The sequence below is a fragment of the Schistocerca cancellata genome, chromosome 1, assembly GCF_023864275.1.
Source record: "Schistocerca cancellata isolate TAMUIC-IGC-003103 chromosome 1, iqSchCanc2.1, whole genome shotgun sequence".
NCBI lineage: Eukaryota > Metazoa > Arthropoda > Insecta > Orthoptera > Acrididae > Schistocerca > Schistocerca cancellata.
The window spans coordinates 725,730,783-725,758,590 of NC_064626.1; the positions used below are offsets into that span (position 1 = coordinate 725,730,783).

Below are 27,808 nucleotides of genomic sequence, written 5' to 3' on the forward strand. Positions count from 1 at the left end.
AACCATTGAACCAAAACTGTTCCTTACCTGTTCTACTGTTACTGAATCGCCATCTGACTGCTACATCCAACTCCGACATGAATATACTTCCTCTGGTTTACTATACTCTTTTAACTGCTGGTGAGCTGTCATAATAAGTGGCTGTATTTATTGCCAAAGCTGACGTTATTCTTTAATAGCAAAGCTGACGTTATTCTTTAATTAATTTGACTGAAGTTACGTAATTCATAGTTACACTTTTTCTTGACAACAATAAAATTTTGCGACGTTTTACGTTGATGGTTTTTGGGATGGATTATAATCAGTATTGCAATATTGCTGGCAAAAATTAATTATATTATGAAAAGGATTCTTCAAATATTTACTGTTGGTAATGAAATGATTTTACAAACGTTCAAATAGGACTTACTTTTTACAATAATCTTACAACTAGCATTACCCAAACATACCTACACTAGTCTTGAGTTTCTCAAAAAAAAAAATTCAATAAAATAAGTTCCTCTTATGATGATAGTTAGCTGATGTGTCTGTACATTCGTTTGTAATCTCTTGTAAATCATAGCTGGTGACTGGCAGCCACACCTCTCCTCTCAACCTCTCGCTTCAGACCTGCTACCGACTCGTTTCACATCTCGCTTACTATGACTTCCTACGAACGCTAAAGTGCGGTCTCTCCCGCCAACAATACTTTGGTGCAGACATTCCCTGCTACCACAATTATTTCCAAAATGACAAATATTCCTACTTAATCCTATTAATAAAATATAAACATCTTTCATAAATTGTGGTTTAACAATAGAAATATAGACGTCTTACAGTTTCTAGAAACCAATAGATGATTTAATATGCTCCGTGTAGGCCGTGAAGGACGGTGAGACCTTTTCGAAAGGCTCGGCTCCACCACACATACGTTCATGGACAACTGAAAGTAATGAACGCTGTGTAGCTGTGACGGTACATTTCGTACCAGTTTCCTCATAGAAATTTTGAAACATTAGGTTTGACTGTAAATACCGTACTGGCCAATTTTGTTACGTTAATGTATTACAGTACAGCAAAATATCGTGACGTTCTAGTCACATTAATGTGACCACCGCTTGTCTTCGTCAACGGTAATAACCACTCACAGACGCCAAGTGGAAGCTCTAGTACTAGAGTTTATATAAGCGTGTTGGGAGGATGCGGAAAACGGTGCAGTCTATGTTGTAAGGGAGTGATTTATCTGACGTTCAGAAAGGCATGATCGTTGGCTTTCGGGCCAAGGGTGGAAGAATTTGCGAAACGGTTAAGATTGTAAACTGATTGCGTCGCACCGTAGTTAAAGTATGCCGCGCATGGCAAAATGGAACTATCCAAAGACGGCACCGAGGCGATTGCGGTGCACCACGGGTCATACATGACAGGGGTGAACGACGGCTGAGGGGATGTGTACTGGCTATTACACGTGTAAGTGCCCAGACGAACCGAGGAGCTGCCAACAATGTCTCCTCGACGACCGTTCAGCGAACGTTGTTACGTTTGAGCCTCGGCAGCAGTGACGACAAGCAGCCTTCTCAAATGAATAACGTTTCTTGTTCCATCGTAAAGACGTTGGCGTGTACGGCGCGACACGTCTGAAAACAAACACCCTACAGCAATCGTCGGAAGAGTCCAGGCCGGAGGAGGGAGTGTTTTCGTGGCATTCCGTGGATGATCTCTTCTGGAGGACATAGTGGATCAATACAAGTAATACAAATAGGCATCTGTCCATGGGGACAACATTCAGGCTTTTGATAGGTAGTCACATTAATGTAACTGGGCAGTGTAGATTTCTTTCATTTATTGATGACCACCACACGGACCTACACAAAGAACTGAATGAAAATTCAACATACTTTGCATAGTGCACAAGTACTGGCCTGCAGTCGAAAACGCTCGGCGCACTTGGAGCTGTAAATGTGTCAGTACTTCCGTCTGCACATTGGAAAAATGGAACTGCTTGTGTAGTGGAACCATTCGGCACCCGGCAATCCATTCTTTTTACCTGTTGGCGAAGGAAATATGCTTTCCGGCAGCGAGCTACTCCCTCCCGAGTGGATCTAAAATGTATTAATGAATAACGACTGCGGTGGAGCGTCAGGTTCCGAGAGAACGAGGACGTGACAAGCGCCCCAGTAACTAGCAACCCGGACGGGACTACTTAAGAGCCGGCCGCGGTGGTCTGGCGGTTGTAGGCGCTCAGTCCGGAACCGCGCGACTGCTACGGTCGCAGGTTCGAATCCTGCCTCGGGCATGGATGTGTGTGATATCCTTAGGTTAGTTAGGTTTAAGTAGTTCTAAGTTCTAGGGGACTGATGACCACAGTAGTTACGTCCCATAGTGCTCAGAGCCATTTGAACCATTTTGAACTACTTAAGAACCGCGACTACAGCGCGGCGTTCTCAAGGAACGAGTACGTTTCAGGTGTGCGAATAACGTCCTGCCCATGGACCTATCTGTGCGTAATAGGTTGCGAGACGGAATTCAATCTATCTGTTAAAATGACAAGTTACAAATGCTATTGACGGGTTTAAAACGACTGAATTTCAATCGCGAGTAGAAAAACATTGCTGTAAAACCGAAAGGTTTATTGCTGCTGTACAAAATCGAAATGAATGATGAATTCTCACTTCACTGTTGGTAAATCCTATTCTATAAAAAAATTTAAATTTATGCATATTTCTAACAACCGCACAGTGCACAACCATAACTAGTCCTGTGAAATTCGTGTAGAGTGGGGTGGCTTCCGATGGAATACACAAACGATGAATACGTCGATATGCCTCTGGTGCTGGGTGCGTCCGATAACCAAGCTGCTGCTTCTGCTCGCGAGTGTGCTGCAAGGTGCCGGTACCCTCAAAGGCGCCAAAGCCGATAACAATGTTTGTAATCGCCTGAACGAACGCCTTCGGGAAGCAATAATCTTCTTCCAGAAGTAATGGACACGAACAGAGGAAGCGATCCTTGAAACCGTTCACCAAACACCTTGGCGAAGTACCTGTGATATTTCAAGTTTGTTGCAGTAATCTCGAATATTGGTTGTTGAAGTGTTGCGAAATGAAGAACTGCATCCGTACCACGACACATTGCGTAACACTGTCAGTTGAACTCGCGGTAGGAGTACATTTGGGCCCTTAGCGTGTTCCTGACAAGTTCAATGCGCTCCTCTATCGTTCGTTTGTTGGCGATATTTCGATTTAGTAAAAGTTCCGCTTAGTGTTCGGCGTAAGCTATCGTTTCACCACGGTGGTGCACTGCCAAGCTTTGAAATGAATGTGGGTAACTATTTAATTAATGTTTCCAGAGAAATGGATTCGTCGTGGAGATCCAATGTTCTGGCCTCCGCGTTCCCCAGATCTTTATCCATTAGATTTTTATTTGTGGGAACTCTTACAGGAACGAGTTTATAGCACTACACCCATGGATCTACACGACCTAATAGCTCGTGTGCATGCCACTCCGTCAATGGTGGATGCAGGTGGATTGCATTGGTCCAGCGAGTGGAGAAGTGTTAGCAAAAGCGATGTGGTCGTTTTGAACAACTTCTCCAAGGTGAACGGTGCTCGTACGTGTACATACCGGCCCTGTGAAGAGAAGCCCGGACACCAGACGTACAGAATGGAATTATTGTGCGTAGCATAATGCCCAATCTAATGTTATCTGCCTATTGCGTTATTTGTGCTTCATTGGATCAGACAACTTTACTCTATCCACGATTGTTTTCTGTTGGCTTTACTTGGGTTATGGACGAAACGAAGTGGTCGTTTACGTCCATAAGAAGTTCATATTAAGTCATAATGTTTAAACAAATGTACAGTAACAGAAGTATACTGCATTATTGAGATGTTAGCTGGATACAGTTTGATGCTTTAACTGAAAAAAATGTTCCGCGTGAAGGCGACTCCAACATAGGGGAGTTCCCTTACGGCATTGCCTCGTCGCTGAGTTAATGGGACAGCTCCGGCACAGCGTAGATTTCGTGCTCCTTGTTCTTGGCCACGCTGCATGCGTTTGCAGCGTTGCCAGGGACTCGTCTTTTTTAAGTCGCATTTCTATCAAACCTACTGGCGGGTCTGGGTTTTGCTAGATAGACTTCAGCCTTGAACTGGGATGAGGGATCGCCTGCCGACCTCAAAGTGCGGAATTTTTTTCTTGACCCTGTTTATCACTCGTTCCTAAGAACGAGTTCCCTGTCAAGTTCCTTCCAACCAGTGCACTCTGCAGCATTCGGTATGGTGTCTGCTGTTCTTAACAATGAGGACAGAAGCGTCACAGTGACATTTAATCGTTACACAATCAGTAACGTAGTACGTTCAAGCGTTGGCTGCTGCGGCCGCTGTCTTCTTCAATAGAACTTTCCCGGACATGACCCTGTTGTTTTTATGGTGGTGTGTTTGCTAGTGGGCCAGTGCTGCTTTAGGTCGTATTATTATTTTTTTCGGGAGAGAGGGCTGAGAATTGTCTTGATTTAGGTGTTCCTTTTTCCCACGCGCCATTCGAGAGTGGAATGGTAGAGAAATAGTATGAAAATGGTTAGATGAACCTCCGCCACGCACGTAAGTGTGGATAGCAGAGTAACGATGTAGATGTAGACTGACAGCAGTGGTTGTCTACAACTGGGTTGTGACTCGAGGAATATCTGAATCACAGCATTATTTTCCGGACTAAAAGTAATCATGTAAGTATTAAATAGGAAACACTTCCCTGGTGTTCTGCTAAGTATTATTTATTTGGTCAAGTATCGCATCCTCTGGTACGACTGAATGCCACATCACAGATAAAATGACAAGCGAGTTTTACAGATATTACTCATACAGGTACAGAAGAATGATGAAGTACAGAATGTTCACTTAGAAACTTGTTACGTTTCTGTACTACGCAAGAAATCGTTACATTCAACAGAAATAAAAAATAAACTTTTTAATGTTATGTGGAAATCTTAACAGTTAACAAAAGTTAAGAACTATTGTTGAATTTACAATTGTAATCTAATATTTGTATAACTGAAACTTATTTGGCAGATGTTCATTTAAAACTGGGCTGGCACCCTTGTCACATGTTTATTGATTTCAAGAGTTTCTAGTATTGTCAGCTATCTGCTTTTCTTTTCAGTAAGTAAAACTTAACAATCTACACGATTGGTGGTTTTCTATAAGATATTTTGCGAAAGTAGAATCTGCCTTACCTAGTCTCCATCTTTTCCCGCATTCTGATAACGTAATTGCCAGAGCTCTGAATGACTGACCAGTCTAGTGTTCAGGTGTGTTCGTAAGTGCTACTCTGTGCTAAGCGTTTCGTTTTATCTTTCAAATATAATTAAACTGTGGTGCCGCTATTACAATATACAGGTCTGTAGTTGGAAAGTTAACGGCAATTTTGCCAATATATGGGATTGTACACAAATTTTGTAACTATAATATAAATTATTGTGGTAAGGATGAAATCTGAGATAAAAGGCGCACTTTTACTACGAAGATCACCAATCCTCAGTGTCCAATACTGCGTTGAGTCATTGGGAACTGGAGGAGACGGGCAAGATACAAACATGCTGACGTCACCTACTACTGTCCCACGTAGAAAAAACATGATTCCGAAGAGGCTTTCGAATTTTTATTCTGATACAGCACGCAGTCCAAAATCACAGCAATTCCCAATTGGATTTGCGTGTCACTCCAATTCCGAATCTTCTGGGCGTATCTTCAGGAAATTTTTGGTTCCCTTCGATGTATACCGACTGTTGTTGTCGTACCCAAAGCGGATGATTCACATCTTGCAGCAAAAACAATGCGATAGGGGGTACTTTTTTGGATAGGTGCTAATTGTTTGAGAACCGATTAACTCTAGCAACCAAATGGAAACAAGAGTCAGTGTTCGTCACAAAATGCACCGTAGCGTCCTGTGCATTCCCTCCTCTGTATTACTACAGATTCCACGCGTCTTTTCGAACTTTGCACTTTGAATGCAGAGATGCGAGGGACCATAGCTGTGCACTGTTGCACCTAGACAGACCACAGAAATTATAATTGTCCATCTATCTGGTGTCCTCTTCTGATGTCCCTGCACCGAAGCTGCACGCATCTCGTGGAGTTCGGCTTTCTCGATGTAAGGCTGTAATTAAAGTTACTATCGACTGGGCTAAGGTTGCAAAATAAGAAGTCCTATTTAAATTGAGGGATGGGAGTGGGTCTTTAATAAGCGAAATGAAGTAGCAGATAAAATCACAAATTGCTAAGTTGCTAACAAGTGATATAATAAATGATAGACTACAACGTCCCACACAATACAGTTTAAAGTTAACAATATTAATATGCGTTCAGTAAAACTCCATATAGATCACTTAACAGAATAACTTCCTATTTACACATTCTGCTCTGCATTGCACGCAGACTCGCGGTACATTTATATCTACATATTCGGTGAACAAGTAAGATATACGTCGGCATTGCCTGCTAAATCGAAACGTACAGCCGCTCCTACCGTGTGCTCACATCTGTAGCAACCGACCTTAATTGCTAGAGTGAGCCCGAAACGCTTCGTTCGGCTCACATTGTTGACGTGCCGAAGGTGCATGAAGAGCTCTGTCTGCATTGCATCATAATGCCGAAGTTATTTAAGGAAATTGATAACAAAGAGAATTTCAATACAGTATGTCGATCTCTTTCTGTTGAGTTTCAGTGTGATAACTATCAATCAAATCTGCATCATATATCTTAAAGAAATGTTAATAAACGTAGGAATGTCTGTACCTCACTGCATCTCTTACGTCATACTACAGGGAATATTATCCTTTTCGATTACTAATTGAGTTTGTGAGTGATTGCTGCGGCTTCCAGAGTCAGAAATGTTACAGTCTGCTCTTTTGGGTAGAGAGACCGAACTATTTGTAGTCTGCTTCTTTTGAGACCATTATGAATGGAACTTCAGCCAGTATCTTAATCCAGCTACATTCATCCAACCCTAAACAGCCAAGCTTACCCGTCTACTTTTTGACCGGGTAACTATGTGATTTGGAGAGCATCAACTGCCATCGGATCTCCATAAAGATAGGCTGCGGATGGCAATCTGCGTCCGATCAAAAACGGTTTTTGTTGGACTACTCCACCAAGTCCCAGAGTCTTTGCCAGCTAGGAACTACTGGAGATGCAATATTTTCAGTGCTACTCGACGACGAGATGTATCTGCTTGTTTAGTTGCAGGTGTGTGCTGATAGAAGGCAGCAGATGAAGGCGTCCACAGACAGTAAATGCACTCACTGCCAGATAGAGACTTCGGTCCAAATCTTTAGCTGATACGAAATGACTCTCAACACTGGCATCTGAAATCACTTACCTTATCCCAAGTCGTTGCTTTAGTTCTTCCAGTTTCTTGGGAAGAATTTCTTCTCCCTCCTCTTCGTTTCGCCTTCTCCAAATTTTCGCAGTTAACTCTTAGTCGCCAGTTGCTTTGCCATATGAGTAAGTAAGACATTACTAAAATAGAACTGCTTCCGTTTATTCATATCCTATGGGTTTCCGCGAAACAGGAAGTGTTCATATCCTATAGCTTGCTGCGAAACTGAAAGTAACGACTTCACGAAATTGGCTTTTATTGAAAAATGCAATAAGGAAGAAGGCCTGTCCACAGTCGTGATTGTTGGCAGTTATCGCCGAAAGATACTTTTGATAGCGCCTGCTGTACTAGTACCGCTGTAAACCCCATATCTTTGATGGGTAACGTAGCCTTCCACGAAACTTAACGTGCGTCTCGAATGCCGTGAAGCTGTTAATATGATACGTTGGTCTGGCACGCCTAGAACCTGTCAGCGGGAAGACAAGAAGTCTGACCCATCGCGTCGTCTCTACGGCCTTTCGTGAACCATTCGGCACACACACGCTGCACTGCTGAAACACTTCGTTCCACGCGAGCTGCAATTTCCCGGATGGACACATCACATTTACTCATGCCGATAACGCGCCGTCTTTCAAACTCACTGATCTGACGGTACGGTTCGCGCATATGTCTGTAAGGCATCTTGCGCGTCTGCTCAAATCACAAGATCCATGACCTCCGGGTTATAGAGTCAAAGAGAGCCTCAGGCACATTTCATCGGTACGTGGTGTTGCGCGGCGACATCGATGTTGACCTTGAACCCGCGGGACGACATAGTTCAAATGCTAATCATTTCTGCAGAACATATTGATGGACATCTCCTGTGAATATGAACGCCCTATCTCTAGTCGTTAGATGTGGTTTTTTTTTTCTGAACATGCGTATACATCCGATGATGTGACTACAAACCACGAAACCGGTAGTGCCTTAACAAAATTGGTTCAAGATAAGGCTGTTTCCGGAATCCTTGCTATAAAATGAACTAAAACGGCTCGATGATGTGACTACAAACCACGAAACCGGTAGTGCCTTAACAAAATTGGTTCAAGATAAGGCTGTTTCCGGAATCCTTGCTATAAAATGTACTAAAACGGCTGAGGGTGGCCCGACGACAGAGGCGCGTGTAAGAAAGAAAGGACCAGTTACGCCCATTGCAGAGACAGGGCAGCACACTAGGGCTTTCTGCCTTTGTAATGGACGTTGATTGAGTTCGCGAGAATTATCCTCTCATCAGAGACGGCAGTTCTGCTTGTTGCATTAACCACTCACCCATAGTAAATTTAAGAAACCTTCATTTTCCCTAATTTTTGTCATCATTTCGACAGACAGTCATTTGCTTTTTATAATCACTTTCACGTAACTGTTGCTCAACCTGTATCTTGTTTGGTAACTTCAAAATCAATCCGTAAAATTCTTTGCTCAAGACTACTGGATATTCCCGCTACTGCCGCACTTTGTCTCCCAGAAGGGTGAAGGCTGTTGGTTACTACATTTTACACAACCTCTAGTCGTTCCTCCTTACACGCACTTCCGCTCGCTTCAAAGTTTCACGCCCATAACCTGACTGCATGTACTAATGGCACGGAATCATTTCGTCTAAGGCTAAAATAACGGCGGTATTCCCCGTCTAGTAGCAGCAGCAGCAGCAACAACAACACAATCTCCGTTTTTGTAAAAGGCTTTCACAGACACAGCACTTTCAGATCCACTCCAGTGTTCCATCTCAGCAAATGGCGTAGCCACCTGAAACTTACGACAAACATTCAGCGTTGCCAATAATAGCACTCCACTTTGAGACTTACCAAAACAGCCCGTTTTTCTGCCACACCCTGTAGGTTTCATATATGCTTTCGCCTGTACATATTTTAATATCCACACTGGACTCGCATTCGGGAGGACGACGGTTCAATCCCGTCTCCGGCCATCCTGATTTAGGTTTTCCGTGATTTCCCTAAATCGTTTCAGGCAAATGCCGGGATGGTTCCTTTCAAAGGGCACGGCCGATTTCCTTCCCCATCCTTCCCTAACCCGAGCTAGCGCTCCGTCTCTAATGACCTCGTTGTCGACGGGACGTTAAACAACACTAACCTAACCTATTTTAATATCACTTACAGAGGACCGATCACCGTTTGGTAATTGTGGTAGAACTCATTCACAAAAGTTACCTATTCGCCACCACAATTGTTGAAGTGTTGTTATTGTACTTCACACGAGATAGTATGTGTTGATTACAAATCACTACCCATGCTAAATGTATTTTATGTAGACTGCTTCAAGCGTTACACTTATGAAGTGGCTTCTGTTAGATACTGTAAATTGAACTAGAACCAATATGCTTTAGATCTGCACATGTGATGTATTCTCTGCAGTTCTTCGTGTTTTTATTTTGGGCTCTGCTGCAGGACTGCTTGGAGATGAATCGAAAACATGGAGAGCACTGTGGCAACGCTACACTGAGGAAGTTCGGCAGTAGCATACAAAATTGCCCTGTATTAATTGTTATTTCAGATTGTTCTACGCTGGTTTGTATACAATATATCAAAATGAGAACGTTCGATTCCACCACAAATATAACTTGGGCTGTAAACGATGCATATTAAGACGTCAGCTACTGTCAAACACCCAGAAGGATGGAGTGATGTCCAGGTTATGTTTCACTTGTTGACAGCACGTCGATGAAGTCCAGTGACCACATAGAGTAAAGATATTCTAGACTGAACATTTAGGTGCACAGAATAGGATTTTTGTTTTACTGACTTCAGAATTTGTTATGAATATGCTTTGCCAATTTTGAAATCCGTCAGAAAATGAAAATTTAGCATGTGCAGCAAGTAACAGCTTTCTTAAATACGGTGTAAAAACCCAAGCATTGTATAAAATTAGATACATACTACTATCCTTGTAAGCCAGATCACCGGATCTGTGAATAAAAAAGCTAAAAGCCACAATAGTAGATCAATCATGAACCAGTGGAGATGCTCTCATTATAGAAGCAATGTCCACTACAAGTGATGATTCAGGTATAACTGGAGAAGCATGGTACATCGATTCACGGGTAGCTGATCAGTCGCCCAATTAACGTTCTTGGTTCACTAACTATGAAGAATTTCCATAGACAAGGCTTGTTCATATTGCTGATGGAAAATACAATCCTGCTGTTGGATCCGGAGACGCTAATATTCTGGTCTATACTCGAAACGAATGATAAGAAAATCACATCAGTAATGTTTTGTTAGTTTTGGTGACCTACAGCCCTTGATGTATAACACATCAGCCCGATAATAAAATGTGATAATCTTCAAAGATCGAAAGCATTGTTACAGTAACAAACTGTTTAAAATGTCGGACCGTGGGTGTTTTGTTGGTTGTAAGCTCTCTTCTTTAGCCCTAAGCGAACTGCGTATCAGGTTCAAAAACGGTTCAAATGGCTGTGAGCATTATGGGACATCTGAGGTCATCAGTCCCCTAGAACTTAGAACTAGTTAAACCTAACTAACCTAAGGACATCACACACATCCATGCCCGAGGCGGGATTCGAACCTGCGACTGTAGCGGTCGCGCGGTTCCAGACTGAAGCGCCTAGAACCGCTCGGCCACACGGGCCGGCTGCGTATCAGGATATCATATATAAGTTAAACACTTCGTTGATTACCAAGACAAATTTCAATATCAGAAGACGAGATGCGAAGATTGCACTACTGGCAAAACGTGTAAACCGCCATTTCTATCAAGTGATAACAAACCAAAACAAATAGGTGAGCTTGTGCATGCAGTTTCGTGAGGGGAAACTGCAAGAATGCACTGTGGATAGTGCAAGATATTTCTTGACATTGAAATGTGATTGTTGTCAAGAATAAATCACACAGCTGAATGTTTGAGAATTTGTTTGGAATAAACAGAGGGTAAACGGACTAGTTTTGTAATCAAGAAGTTAACTGTTGGATTACCCAGCACGACATTTTGCGTCAGAGAACAGTGCCATGCGGCCCACAACAAAACAGAGCCACTGAACGGAAAAAACAGAACTATTGTCGAGGTGGCCGGGACTGGTCTGAATGGAGGTGAATTGCCCGCTGAAATGTGGGCAGAAGCGGTGACTTAACGCAGTATTCACGCACACTGGACTGGGACAAGTAGACAAAGCGAAGTTGTGCCATGTAAGCTGTCGTTAGAGAGGAAACCAAGCTTAAGAATCGTCAGAACTTTTAGTGAAGAAATTTATTTCCGTGTTCCTAAGGGAAAAAAGCAATAATGGGATGCAGTAGCTGGTAGGGGTCATTTTTTTGGTTACGACCAAAACACACAAGGTTATCATACCGGCGACAACTCCCAGATATTACTTTTACGGAAAACTGTTTACGGACAATTGTAGCACGGAAGAAACACCGTCAAAAGCAATTGATTTTGTTCTTTCTGCAAATAAGAGACCATCTGCAGAAGACGTTCTTCAGAACTTTCCTGTTGTTCAGAATTATTCAGAGACCTGTGAAGAGAGAAATGATGATGCAAATTCAGATGATGTCAGCGAACAGGAAGTAACAGCTGATGAAGCTGTTCAATCTAACCAGAAATATCAGTTAAGAGATGGTAGATGAACAAAATTGCCATTAGGATACGAAAATAACGAATCCATTTTAGATATTGTCCAACCAGAAGTATACTAAGAAGCAGTTACACGTGATGAAGCAGAAAATGGAAAAGTGCAATGAATAATGAAATTTCTTTAAAGTTAACGAAACCTGGACACTTATGAATCCAATTCAAGAGGTTGCTGACAACCGTTGTGTGTAACAATCAAATATTCTATTAGTGATTATGTAGCACGTTTGAAGGCAATACTTGTGATACAGGTTTCAAGGTAGTTGCTGGTATGGATTATCCTGAAACTTATAGTCAAGCTATTACATATGATTCAATGCGATTAAAATTATCCACTGCAGCTTGCATATGGCAGTTATAAGAGTTGAGGGACATGAAAGGGAAGCAGTGGTTGGGAAGGGAGTGAGAAAGGGTTGTAGCCTATCCCCGATGTTATTCAATCTGTATATTGAGCAAGCAGTGAAGGAAACAACAGAAATTTGGAGTAGGAATTAAAATCCACGAAGAAGTAGTAAAAACTTTGAGGTTTGCCGATGACATCGTAATTTTTTAAGAGACAGCAAAGGACCTGGAAGAGCAATTGAAGGACATGTCTTGAAAGGAGGATATAAGATGAACATCAACAGAAGCAAAACGAGGATAATGTAATGTAGTCGAATTAAATGAGGTGATGCTGAGGGAATTAGATTAGGAAATGAGACACATAAAGTACTAAATGAGCTTTGCTATTTGGGGAGCAAAATAACTGATGAGGGCCAAGTACAGAGGAAATAAAATGTTGACTGGCTATGGCAAGGAAAGCGTTTCTGAGAATGAGAAATTTTTTGACATCGAATGTAGTTTTAAGTGTCACAATGTATTTGTATGGATTATAGCCATGTATGGAAGTGAAACATGGACGATAAATAGCTTAGACAAGAAGAGAAGAGAAGCCTTCAAAATGTAGTGCTACAGAAAAATGCTGAAGATTAGATGGGTAGATCAGTTAACTAATGAGGAGGTACTGAATCAAATTAGGGAGAAGAGAAATTTGTGGCACAACTTGACTAGAAGAAGGGATCCGTTGAGAGGACATGTTATGAGGCATCAAGGGATCACCAATTTAATATTGGAGGGCAGCGCGGAGGGCAAAAATCGTAGAGGGAAACCAAGAGATGAATGCACTAGGCAGATTCAGAAAGACGTAGGTTGCAGTAGTTACTGGGAGATGAAGAGGCTTGCACAGGGTAGAGAGCCGCATCAAACCAGTCTCTGGACTGAGGACTAATACAACAACAGTAACAACAACAACAACAACAACAACAACAACAACATTTGTTGACCCGGTACTTACCAGGTCTAAAACGTTATTTAGATTTTTGCTGTTAAAAGGGAGAATATTAAGCCAAACGGCAACACAAACATATGCGGGAAACACACATTATCTAATCAAAGTAATCTTGACACAAATTAGCAGACATTAATATAGGGTGTTCCACCCTTCTACTGTTTTGACGGCTTGAACTGGGGGGCACTTCCAGTGAGGTGCCTGAATGTTTCTGGAGGATTGGCAACCCGTTATTACTCAAGCGACGAAAGAGAAGGTTGGATGTTTGGAGACACTGAGTCTGGAGCGAAGACGTCATTCTAACTCATCCCAAGGATGTTCTATTGGGTTCTGGCAAGCCAGTCCATTTCAGGGATATTATTGTCCGCAAACCATAGCCTCGCACATGCTGTGTGATGACTGGATGTATTGTCACGTTGATACAATCAGCTATGTCCCCAAAGTGTCCCTTTACTGTACGCAGTACACAGTGCTGAGAACGTGTTCGTATCCTTCCGCAGTTACCATATTCTTAAGGGTAGGAAAAAACCCCCTCCATACTGCAACATCACCTCCTCCAGACTTCACTTGACGGCAAGTAATGATTTCCAGAACATTAACCAAACTCAGCCCATTCCATCGGATTCCATAGGGTGTAGCATGATTCATCGTTTCAAATTGCTTGTTTCCAGTCATCCTCTGTCCAGCGACATCATCCCAAGCATCCGTGTAGCATTGACTACAGAAATGTGTGGCTTGTGAGGAGCTGCTCGACCATTGTACTTCATTCTTTCCAAGTCTCAGCGCACAACGTAGGCTGTAAAATGCATGCTTTTGAGCTATGAGCACTTGTTCAGTAGAAAAGATTTGTGTCACAGTAAAGAAGATGATAAAGAACTCGTAGCACCTGGGGTATGCCTTTTAGAGCCCAAGTTTACTAGAGTTTTTGCTTCTAATGGTCGTTCCTGCCATATCCCTGAATATTGACCGTTCCTCCTGAGTCACCTGTATGTTACCTATGGGGCCTAAGATGGGTATAATATCCGGAACAGTAAGATCTACTCCGCCTAGCTTCCTACAGTTAATCATATTTGCCCACATTCCTACCAAGCGCGCTAAATACGCCGGGTCCTGTTCTTGTCAAAATACACACTTGAACACAGAATAATAGTTTGCTCCCAATTTACCATCAGTACGAACATGTGGAAATCGGTAACTTCATTTTCATCGAAACGTGTAAAAACAGTGGGAATAGTCTTCGGCAGTTTGTGGCCTCGATATTTCGTGGATAAAAAAAAAAAAAAAAAAAAAAACTGTAGGCTTCGATTTGCCCCGAAGAATGTCGATGATGCGAGCAAACAACGGCATATGTCTGGACTCATTTTACTTAACACGAAGAGGCAGTTTCACCTGAAAGTTAGTGTGGAATTGCAGGCAAAAGGTCTACTCCGTGACAGCAGAATTATCTTGATGTTCATACTGTGGCGAGCGATCTGACCTATTTACTATAACCCAAGACGCAATCTATTATTTAAAAAAATGAATTTTTGCGTCACTTGCCAACACGCACTGGTTGTTTTTATATGCACTTTTATACCTTCATTTTTAACAGTTTTTTTGTGCCATGTATATGATATTAAGTGTTTTGTTATGCCATACACTAAATAAATAACAGTAATTTTTAGTACAACAATGACAACGATTTACATTATGCCACACAGTAGACAATACAATACAAGACAATGAATAATGCACGTCGCGAATTGCCGCGACGGCTTATGACTTTAAATCCGTCCGGAAATAGCATCAAACTATACAGTGATCAGCAGCAGAACACTGAAAACAGTTTTGACAGAGATGTTACATCAAATGTATGATGTTGATAAAGAGTCGTTATATTCTAAATCGGATAGTGAAATTTTAATACTTTACTCTAGAGGACTTAACGACACAGAAATTTATAAAAATTTCTATGATTATAATCAAGTAAAGCGAAAATCCAGTCTTTTAATTATAGCTATTTATTTCTATTTCCTGTTTCGAAGAGAGGGTGCAGAGAGTACTGTTATTTCGCATTGTGTCCGATTTGACGGCATTCAGTTTTTTACTAGAATCTGAGTCTATTAAGTAGAAAGTTGGCACGTAGTGCAAAATTGAGTATTGTTCAGAAGAAACATTTGCATGTGTCCTTTTTACAGCAAGAGATTGCTGTAAAGCTTGCAAGTAAAACGACGAGATTATAGTGTTTGCACTCAACGTTGTTTTTGTTGTAAATTGCTATTTCTTAATTGCTGCAATTATCGTTGTGTTATGTTACAGCTGGATTCGCCTCAATGGGAATTCATTAGTGACGCGGCGAAAGACCTCGTTCAAAAAATGCTGACAGTGGACCATACGCAAAGAATAACAATACAAGAAGTGTTAAATCATAGGTGGCTAAGGGTAGGTACCTATGAATCCATATTTGAAAGTAGAAGTACCACAATTTACTGATCCTCATTTCAGGAGCTGTAACCAATTTTGTGTCTTAGTCATAAGCGAAAGACATAAAAGGCTAACAAGTAAGTGGCAGTCATTTGCGCTTGGCATGCTTGTGTAAGTGCTTCAATTTTCCTCTTAACAGTGGGATATACGAGGGTCACTGCTCGCACACCACTTTCCCAAAGCAGTACGACGCTATTGTCAAAAAATAAATAAATAAATAAATCAATAAAAAATAAAAAATAAAAATAAAAAAACCTCTTCCGAAGATCAGGCCTCTAAGATTTCCTAGCGTGTTTAAGTACAAAACATTTAGAAGCTACTGACACAACAATTCCGGGGCAGGTGAGCGGTTAGTGTGCAAGTGCTTGTGAAGTTGTTGGTACGATTCACATCAGTGCTGACTTCTCCTTGGTGTTACTTAAATTCTATATTCATTATAAAATCAGAATGTTTATCAACAAAAATTGAATCATTCGTTTTTAAATAATAATATTTTATTTTTAATTATCATACCCAACGTACGAAAATACCTGTACACTATTCACACAGAATTTGGTACAAGAATTCAAAACATAGAATAGAAAATAAAATACTTTGTTTTAATGTCTGTACATAGAACAGTCTCACTGATTAACATAATTCCCTCATGTAAGAATAAGGCATTTCACATGCCTGTATCAGTGTTATTTTCATGCAGTGGATAATTCAAAATAAAAGATGATAATTTTATTTTAGAAATTATGATTCAGTATTTTTTAACTGACATTTCCATTTGATAATAAGTTTATAACTAAAATAAAGATAGAAAAACAGTCGCTTCTAGCGAGACTTTGAAAAGCGTCCACAGTTCTTTGCCGTCGCACTTCGGTGTTTATTTGGTTAAAATTTGACAAATGTTTAGCAACATTAGGAAATCTTTGCAATGTTAAAAGGCGATTTTTTCGATTTCTTTTGGGAATTACATCGTATTGTAATAGGAAGTATGAAATTAATTGAGATCCACTTCTGACAAAATCACAGATATTAGTTTAGTGGTTGATTTTTCACATACCTCTATTATTTCATTTTGTTTTTAAACATGAGTTTTAAAATGAAAACTTTTGAGCTGTGATGTTTCGTTCAGTAACAGAGATGTGTTTCACAGTAGCGTAATGTAGGTTCAAATGAAGTTTTTCGTTTCTTGAATCAAGTGTTATCTTGAAGTAAGAAACTACCCTTGTGGTCAGAACTTCGTTTGGTGGTCAGTGTACGGCTGAACTGCGAAATTATCTTAACTTTGACGACAGATACCTTAGCTTATCTACAAACAATTGAACGGAAGTGAGAATCGTGTAAGGTGGAAACCAGTGTTTGTGGCAAACGCATCATTATTTCAACCACCGTAGCTGTCATTAGAATACAAAGTATCCTCTTTACATAACAACTTTGATATACTCCAGCTACCTGTCCAGTTTAAAGCAGTTTTTGGAAACAATGACGGTAACTGCTTGTCACATAGCTGAGGTTTTAGCTGTCAATAGGCATATGAACAAAATGTAAAACAATCTTTAACTTCCAGGCAATGCATCAAAGGTGACTAATGTAAATACTGCAACCCCCCCCCCCCCTCACACACAGCTACATTGTATAAAACACTGCAGCTCTAGCAGCCCGATTGAGAGAGAGAGAGAGAGAGAGAGAGAGAGAGAGAGAGAGAGAGACCTTTGAAGCTATTTGTCCTTTCATCGTGTTTTGGAGATCACATCCAGACACAGAACCTTCAAGGATATGGAATGAGTCAAAATAGATGTTAACAAATTGAAAGTGCCTCTTAGAGTATTAATCTGTACATTGTATTAACAATAAACTGTCACTGTATTGCTTGGTATTATTTGTCATTATAAGAGTTAAATGTCACATAGTATGTTGAGAAGCAAGCTGCTACTTTGCAATAAAGGTTGACTATTCCTCAGCTGTATATAATAGCTGTTGTTAAACATCTTTCTTCTTCTTCGCGGTTGGATCACTTAGGACCACGTGTAATCAACAGTGGTTGGCCTTCCTTTTCGCCCAGCATTCCTTCATATACAACAAATGGGCTAGCTTTCGTTGTGTAGATCACGTATGTCGGTTAGTTTTTCTGACTTCTTCCTCAAAACCCCATGTGTTTGTGATTTTTTTGATTTTTTTGATTTCATATCTGTCATGTAGATTTGGAGACCCTAATTCTCTCAGGTCTTTTTCCGTCTGTTTGTACCAGTTTGGTCTTGTAGTTTTGTTGTTTAAAAATGTATGGATTTTGTGCATTAACCTGTTTGAGTCCATTCTTTCTAAATGCCCCATGAATTCGATTCTTCTCATGCACATTGTGTCTGTTATTTTGGAGATATGTTACTGCATTGGGTTTTGGATAATGCACACCATCTTTAGTTCTTGGTCCTAGGATTTTCCTTATTATTTTGCATTATTTCTCTTCGAATTCCCCTTTTAGTGTCCTGTGTTGAAGATTTAGTGTTTCAGATGTGTAGAGAGCTTTGGGTTTAATTACTGTTGTGTAATGTCGTATTTTGCAGTTCCACGAGAGACTCTTTCATTTTAAACATTTTTTGTTAACTCAGATGCCGTCTCCATTTTCTGGACTCTTGATCTGACATTTCTTTTCATTACAATTTTCTGCATTCAATTCACCTAAATATTTAAATTCTTTTACTCGAGAGATGTAGTTATTACCAATTTTGAAATCAGAAGGTGCATCTTTGATGTCAGTCATAAATTTTGTTTTTTTCAAATGAAATTTCTAATCCTATTTTTGCTGCCTGCTCTTGTAATAATTCTAGCTGTTTCGGCACATCAGTAATGTTTTGGGTGATCAGTGCCATGTTGTCAGCAAATGCTAAACAGTCTAATTTTATGCCCTTACATTTTGGTCTCAGTCTGTGTGCTGGTGCACCTGCACAGTTGAAGAGCACTGGGGACAGTCCATCCCCTTGTCGTACTCCTGTGTTTATATCAAATTCTGTGCTCAAGTCTCCCATAAATTTTACTTTGGATTTGGTCTCCGTGAGTGTTTCTTTTATGATGTTTGTTGTCTTTTGATCTTGTCCAAATTCTGCTAACACTTCAAAAAGGGGTTCTGTCATATGCATTTTTAAGGTCGACAAACGTGATGACATAACTTTTGTGCTATGCAAATATTTCATCGAGTTTTTCAAGTTCAGCATTTTTTCTACGTATGATTGACCTTTCCTGAATCCACCTTGGTATTCACCTAGTTTTAAATCGAGCTGAGGTTCTGCTTGGTTTTGTAGGGCTTTAGACAGAATGTAGTATGTTATTGATAATATAAAGAGATTCCTCAGTGGTTGTCGGGGTATGTTTCACTTCCTTTTTTTGTACAGCAGACGTATGATTGCTGTCTTCCAATCTGTGGGGATATTTTCAGTTTTGCAGATTTCATCTATAATTTCTTTGAGTTTTGCAATAAGATTTTCTCCTGCATTTTTCCATAATTCTGTGATGATTTGGTTTTCTCCTGACAATTTGTTATTTTTTAGTGACTGAATTATCTCTTTAATCTCCTGTAAACCTGGTGGCTTTGAGTCTGCGTTTCGTTGTGTGTGATGGAACTTAAATTTTTCTGCAAGCTTTCCACAATTTGGTAATTTAGAAAAGTATTTTGCAAGAATTTCACAGTTTTCGGTGTTGGTATGGGCAATTTCCCCATGCTCATTTCTGAATTGGAGTAATGGAGGAGAGTACTTCTTTAACTTTTGTTTGAATACTCTGTAGAAATCTTGGGAATTGTTTTTCTTGAAATAATTTTCTGTATCTTCGAATCATCTGTTGATAACATTTCCACGAATGCTTAAGAAATATTCAAAGAAAATAATTCCCTGCATTTTTGACAACAGATGCTTGCTTAAAATGTACTAGGCCTAATACTTCTAATGCATCATTTAAAATAAATGCTGCAGCTTCCCTTGTAGGTAACAGGAATTTTGTTAATGCTCTGTATGGCTCTCATGAGAGTTTGGTCTTCTGTAGTTTTCGCCATCATTGATAAAGTACTTACAGCATGTACATCATACTTGATTTTCTCAGTCTGCTTCTACATGTTAAGCTTACGATGATAATTTTTTTCTCAATTAGAGATTGCATTCATTGAAACCTATAGATATTTTGAATGATATCTGAATAATTAATTTTCTTTCAGTTTTCATCTTGTCCAGGCAGGCTTTCTCAGAGGGAATTTTGTTAAATTAACTGGAAGAGTTGTATTTTACTTTGTATTTGACTAACAATTTATTTTCAGTGATGGTTAGACATGCTTAGTCAGATCAATACAATATCTGGAGAATTAACGCTAACAGCACTTTTGTCACAGAGATACTGATTTATTGTTTATAAAACAGGCAGATTATATTTACTATTGAAAGGTTATAATGTGATGGTTAACAGTGCTGTAGTGAACATATTCTGATAAGAATCCTGGGTCATTCCATACTAAATCATCCAGGGCTCTACACCCAACTGTCAGAGATGTTTATGAAAATTTGTATTTGAATTGTATGCATAAAGACAATAAAATATTCAAAGTTTCATCCAATTTTAACAAGTAGTTTCTGAGTTATCACCATTTACAGTTTTAGGTTAATTGAATTTCTCAGGGCGATTAAGACATAACTAAAGCGTGCATGCTTTTACAGAATTTGAAGCAAAATCGTTAATTTTGAAGCTATAGCCTTGAAACTTTTACTGTTCTAAATTAAACACTGAAACTTATAGATCTACAAAATTCTAATTTATCATGTTCATTTGTATTGAAAAACTGTACTGTAACTCAAAATATTGTTAATTTCAAAATTATGACGCAGGCGTAGAAAATTGTGAATAGCTAAAATTTCTCTCCAAATAACCCAATAAAACCATATATTTTTGAAAACAACATAAAATTACCTTTCAAACAGTGCAAAAAAATTGGGGGTTCTGAGTTGTAACAATTTTATAACAAATTGAAGTCAAATTTTGTAATTTACTTCGTAAAATACGTGTTTGATACAGTAATTTAACATTTGAGGTCAATACAACTATGAAAATACCAGATGAACTTAAGTTTTATGTATCAATTATTTTAAAATGAAAGATACATAAATTCAGAATTTTACAAAATAGGTTTACTTACATTTGAATGTACACAAGTTGGCGATTATTTGTTTTCAAACAAGTCCTTTGTACAAAGCGTTTTTCATAACTTTAAAGTTCAATAATTATTCAGTTGAAGTACTATACCAAATTCATATGAAGCAGTGTGTACAATAATTACATTTAAATGTCCATTAAGGGTTTTTTTTTACAATAAAGCATTGAAATTGTTCCATGTTTTGCTGATTTCCTTTTAGGAATTAGCATCAGTCTTATATGATCTGCCAAAGTGAGATGCTACCTCTGGAGGAGCTATTACACATAGAAGACGTGCTGGTGGAACAGACCAAAAGAAAGTTTCTGCTGGTCCACAAGGGTGCATAAAAAAAATTTCATAGTATCCTTCTTATTTTAATTCAGAACCATTCCTGTCAACCAGTTTTGCTCATAAATGCATGCAAAGAAAGAATGTAGGTTAGGTTTAATAGTTGGGATAGTCATAAAAAATATTTTGTTTCAACAAAATTTCCGAGTCTGAACTCGCCTGTTTGGCTGTAATTTCTTTGCAAGAAGCTGGCTTAAAATAATGGAAATTTCTTGTACCTGGTATTGTTTGACCCATTTGAAATCTAGTTTCAAGCATTGTTCTGTTAGTTTCAATTTCTTCTTCCTTTAAAAAGAAAAAATATATTATTGAGAATAAACTTTTGCAAAAATTGTATATTTGTTCAGCGTTTATTATCTGCTCACTCTGCCTACTGCTCTGCAAATTGTTTGTTTTTGTAACAGTTCTCTTCAGAATGTTTCATATCAGCAGTTTTCTTGACTTTGCCCCCAATGCCATCACATATTGTTTTACCATGACGGGCTTGCATTTAATTTAAAATCTTTGTAATGAAAACATAAATTTATTATGCTTTTGAAGCTTTTGTACTGAGCACTGCAACCGTCTGTAAAATACTCAATTTGGTCAACATCAGGAAAGTTTTGTTTTATGAAATCTATGAGTTTTTTTCTTGTTCTGCATAAACAAATAGTACATCATGCTCCAGATCATCAGAAATGAAACAATGTTGTTTCTTATATGGTGGAATCTTCATTTTTAGGAAGAAAAAATCACTACTGGATGAACTGAGTAGCTCAAGTGGCCGCAGTGGTAGGATTCAAGTGTCTATTGTTTCTTGGTGAAGAGTTCTGCCATGTTTGGGTTCTGTTAAAGCCAAAAAACCTTTCTTGTTTTCAAGTGTTCTGGCTTTTTGCACTAAATATTCTAATACATTAAATTTTTCCGCTGCTTTTCTGTGAGACCAGGTCTAGGGTGTGATTTTTAATATCTTTATTTTTCCCATTTGGTTAAGTTTGTCTTGAGTTATTCCTTTATAGCATCCACTAAATGATAAAGATTCTCAGATTTTGTCTTCAATTCATTACCTTGAGTTGTGCTGTCAGATTCACTTGAATCGTTGTAGTCTTGTACTTTCAAAACAAATTACAACTTTTTTAACCTGGCCTTTTGCCGTTTTAAACTTCTTTTTAGCACATTTTTTCCTCGATGGGGTAGATAATGACTGAAGTTTAAGTGGTGTCACATCCAACCCTAAAAGAGTGTCATTCAACTTTTCTATTTCTGCTACTCTTTTTGCATTGGTTAATTCACTCTCATCACTTGCAAGTAGAGCAATATCTTCATGATCTAAAGTAGGTGTTGCCTCTTTCAACAGTTTTCTATGTGTTCTGCACACCAGCTTTCCTGGCAGTAAAATAATGTTCTTATTTTCCTTAACATATTTATTTTGCTTTTTTCAGAGTAATTATCCTGAAATCTTTCTTCTTTTTTAAAGGTAGTGAATGTTTCTTGAATGGATCACAGCAGGATTTTTGGTTCTTTTAAACATACTTTAAAAATAACACAAATGATGGGAACAAGTGTCAACTGTTTCACTGTACTGCTTATTAGTACGCCAAACTAAAATTTCAACTTCTTCTTAAGACTACTTTTTTGAAATTAAATAAATGTCTTTGCTTTTTGTCGGCAAAGTATTATCACATGAAAAATTTAATAATGAACCTCCTGAACACTTAAAATGTTTCATCTTTACTTGAATTTGCTCTTATCTCCATGGCAAGGAAAAGAAAAAACCCCCCCCCCCCCACACACACACACACAGAATACAATAGTTCTAAAAATAAAATTATAACAGCGTTTATATAACAATTATTTAATATGTCACCAAGCATAAAACACTAGGCAGTTAACTTCAACAGAGCCAAAGGCATGATTATAGACTTGCAGTACAGGTAGGCTGTGGGGTGAGGGAGGGTTTCATGTCCTGACTTGAATTCCATGTCTTGACGGAAGACAGCAGGCAGACTGCTGACTGGCGAATTTTTCATGTGCATACTTGCATAGTAGTACTGGCATATCTGAACTTCAACGCACGTCACATGACTCCAAAAATGTTATATGTTTCTTGACTTTAACTTCAGCTAAATAAAACAAAAAAGATAAGTAAAATTGCAACTACAGTAAAGTCTTTGACCCAATTAAAAAATAAATAACAAAAAGTGTACCAATAAATTACTGTTCTAAGCAGCTGATCTTCCAAATTATAGTTTTAAAACCTTTTACTTCTTCATAACCTGTACTATAACCATTTTGAATGTTAAAACAGCCATTCTACAAGTTTTGAATAGATAAAACTTGTTTTTACTTCAGTATAAGATAAAATTGTTACAATACAGAACCCCAACAATTTTTTTTTTGCACCATTTGAAAGCTAATTTTATGCTGTTTTCAAAAATATATGATTATATTGGGTTATTTGGAGAGAGATTTTAGCTATTCATAATTTTCTACGCGTACATCCCAATTATGAAACTGACAATATTTGGAGTTCCAGTTCAGTTTTTCAATATGAATGGGAATTTAATAGATCAATCAGTCTGTGTTTAATTTGGAACAGTGAAAATTTCAAGGCTATAGCTTCAAAATTAACGATTTTGCATCAAATTCTGTAAAAGCATGCACACTTTCGTTGCGTCTTAATCGCACTCGAAAATACAATTAACCTAAAATTTTAAACAGTGATAGCTCAGAAACTACTTGTTAGAATTGGATGAAACTTTGGATATTTTCTTAGCTTTATGCATACATTTCACATATAAATTTTAAACAAATCCAAAATCTTGGGTGTAATATCTACTATTGGCTGGATGATTTGGCGTGGAATGACCCTCATGTTTTCGTTTGAAATCTGTTGTAGATTGAGTTTTGTACTATGCAGAACACAAAATATTCTGTCATTCCTTGTTGTTCAGTCCCAAGAAACACTATTAAAAGTATATCTGTATTCTTATATGTGAACTGTGATAATATCTCTCTGCAGGAATGTTATAGTTGCAGCCAGTGAAGTAATTCTTATTTGATTTTGTTTCCAAATAACAGGACAGAGATAAAAGTGCTACAAAAATACATTTAGCGGATACAGTGGAAGAAATGAAAAAATTCAATGCCAGGAGAAAGCTCAAAGGAGCAGTCTTGGCAGCTGTGTCTTCCCCAAAGTGGACTTCCTTTTACTCGGATCCAAACAGTGATGGGTTCTCAGATTTTGGAGAGGATGAAGTTACATCTTCGGGTGAGTCATTCCAGGTTCAAGTGAATTATAACAGCTCTGGATATTTTGAGGTCCATCATACGTGTATGATGGCAAATAATGAAATTGATTGCAATTAACTATACAGAAAAAGTAAGTCAGAGCAGTTCAAGATATCATTTTTATTCTAAAATATCATTATCGTTACCCCCATTAACATTCCAGTAATCTTAAAACCAAATTCATTAGCTGTTGCTACCCATTCTTCCATTTACCATTCAGTATTCACTTGGACTGTCCCCCCCCCCCCCCCCCCAAAGATAAAGTTCACAGTATACAAAAGAGAATACCTTGGGCGATGTGGGGTCTTCAGAGACACTCCCAAAAATTTGTATTTCTCTCCTTATTTCAATGGGAAGTTTGTGGCTTTATATGGCTGAGATGGACAGTGGCTCACAAATCAATGAAGGTTTTTTAATTTTCTTTTTTTTTTAATTCCTGCCTGAAGCTTTCACATTACTAACCACACTGTGGTGCAACAGTAGTCGTCCTACCCAGCTTCTCATAAAGGACTGAGAGTATTTCTAGAGAGTTAAAGAACGATTTAAGCTTGGTTCATTCTATTTTTCCTTTGTGCTATTGTCTATGGTGTGGCTGAAGTTCCTAATGTATATTTATGCAAATTTTGCTTTCAATTCCATGAAGTGTAGTCAACAGCTGGAAATTACACAGGACTTAGAGATAACTAGAATAAAAGGAATCTGTTACAAATAAAGAATAATTTCTGGCTAATGAAAAGGATACCTTTTTCAAATAAAAATTGAAATTTATTCTGTGTAAATAATGCTACAAATTTTAAGTGTGCACCATACGACAGCATGAAGTCGACAACTGATTATTAATTTGCAAATGAGGACCAAAAAGGTCACAAAAACGTAAAAACAGTGTACGTAAGCTAGTGTGTTTGCAATGTAACTTCAGTTTAGGTTGTGGTTGGTTACTTACCTACTTCATTTCATGTTCCATGAATCATTTATACAGTAAATTGTAATGATGTGGAGTGAATCATTATACATCCATATCACAAAATAATTTGCAAATATGGCTACATACTGGACATTTATATGATTTTTTTCCCTTTTTTCAATATATAGATGTGAGTTTGTAATCCCTATTTACCACCTTTTACACGTTAGAATAATAGAAATTATTTTGTGGAATAGGAGTTGTGAAAGAGAACTTTTCCAGTTTGTCGTCAAATTTTATTTTGTTTCTATCCAATATTTTATGTAACTGGGTAACTTACAGGAAATTTTGGTTACAGTGTTGTGCACACTGTTTTGTCCCAAACACAACCTTAATGTGGAGTAATGAATGTCATTTTTTCTGTCTGGTATTGTAATTAAGTACAGCATTGTTTTAAATAAGTACTGCAGTTCAAATTAACAAACTTCATCAGAGAATAAATATTTAGCAAAACCCAGAAACAATTCTTAAAAAGTGTACTTTGCAGAAACACCTAGGGTCCAAGAAAGTGTGATAGTCACCTGTTCTTTGCGTGTATGATTCTGAAACTGGCTAAACTATCATTATTTAACCAGTATGAACTGTATGTCATTGCTTTAGATGTCGTATTTTCATTTATATGTAAACTTCATTTCTCATCTCATGACTTCTTTTGGTATAGCTATTAGAGACTTGCAGTAAGTAATGCAACACTTTTTTTCCAAGCAGGGTGGTTTTATCCTGGATTCCTATACAAAATATTATTTCCCACTCTTTTATCTACAAAACCCTATTTTTTGACATAATCTCCATTCAGTGCAGTAGCCTTACACCACCTTACTGGGAGGGCCTGTATCCCCTCATGGTACCACTGTCCTGTTCAACATCAGAGCCAATATCTTGCTGCATCAATAACATCCCCATCATACTTGCACTGCTTCCTATGGAGTGCATCCTTTGTTGCGCCAAACAGGTGGAAGTTAGAAGGTGCAAATCTGGGCAGTAGGGTGGATGAGGAAGAACAGTTCAAAAATGGTTCAAATGGCTCTGAACATTATGGGACTTAACTTCTGAGGTCATCATTCCCCTAGAACGAAGAACAGTTCAATAAAGGTTTGTGAGCTCCTCTCGGTGCACAGACAAGTGGGAGGCCATACATTGTTATGGAAAAGGAAAAGTTTATTTGCATTTTTGTGGTGACAAACATGTGGAAGTCATTTCTTCAGTTTTCTGACAGTACCAGAGTATACTTTTTAGTTGATTTTTGTACCATGAGGGAGGACATCAAACAGAATAACGGCTTTAGACTCCCAGAAGACTTTTGACACGACTGCATTGGCTGAGGGTGTGGCTATGAACTTTCTCTTTGGAGGAAAGGTGCTGTGGCACCACTCCAAGGGTTGCCTTCTTATTTCTGGTTCGAAATAATGGACACTTGTTTTATTGTTTGTAGCAATATTTGACAAAAAATTATTATGATCAGCCTTATAACGTGCAAGCAACTCCACATAAATTGTCCTTCATTGGTCTTCATGGCCCTCTGTCAGGCAGTGGGGAACCAGGGAGGCTCACATCTTTGGGTTCCCAACTGGGATACGAGTGTGTCAGCACTGTCAACAGAGATGTCCATTTGTGCAACGAAGTGTTTGATTGTGATCTGTCAATCACCTTGCGTGAGAGTTACTCATGTTTCAACATTGCAGGCATCACATCTGTGTGTGGCTGGCCAACACACAGACTATGGGACAGGTTTGAATGACCTTGTTGCGATGATGACAGACACCGTACCCAATGCCTCGCCATGGTTTTGTTCGCTGCTAGTTTCCTGCAGACATTCTGCAAGCACATATGAATATCTACGATGGTCTGGCTTTCCATCTAAAGACACATATTAATAGCTCTGTGTTCGGAATGCACCTCTGTTACAGATGCCATTTTGAAGGCTATGTGTACCACTGTCACCTATTGGAACTTAATGAAACTATAGGGGCAGAACTGGGAATATTCCATGATGTATCACAACAAATTCATTTCTTCAGCCAAAATTGGTGGAAAAGCAAAAGTGTTGTATTACTTTCAGGTCCTTGTATTTCCCCGTGACAATATGTGACCTAATTGGAGAATTTCTATTTACTTTCTTACAGTATGAAGTTAAAAATTCAGCTACTAGCCAAATTACTTTAAATCTTGTGATTTGATTCATTTCATAATAGCTCCATTACAAAGTTTCTTGTTACAAATTAATAACCAGTTTGATAGGTGGTCACACCACGTTCATTGTGAGAAATGGTGTACTGTTATGTATGCAGTGTGA

The 27,808-nt window shown here is 38.7% G+C and overlaps 1 protein-coding gene across 1 annotated transcript in view; it reads left to right on the plus strand.

The window, feature by feature from the left end:
* Window positions 1–27,808, plus strand: part of LOC126097821 (peripheral plasma membrane protein CASK-like) — a 654,064-nt gene that overhangs the window by 327,166 nt on the left and 299,090 nt on the right. The window contains exons 8-9 of the mRNA XM_049910596.1: window positions 15,611–15,733; window positions 24,342–24,531. Coding sequence (XP_049766553.1) covers window positions 15,611–15,733; window positions 24,342–24,531 — 313 coding nt within the window. The remainder of the gene's footprint in view (window positions 1–15,610; window positions 15,734–24,341; window positions 24,532–27,808) is intronic.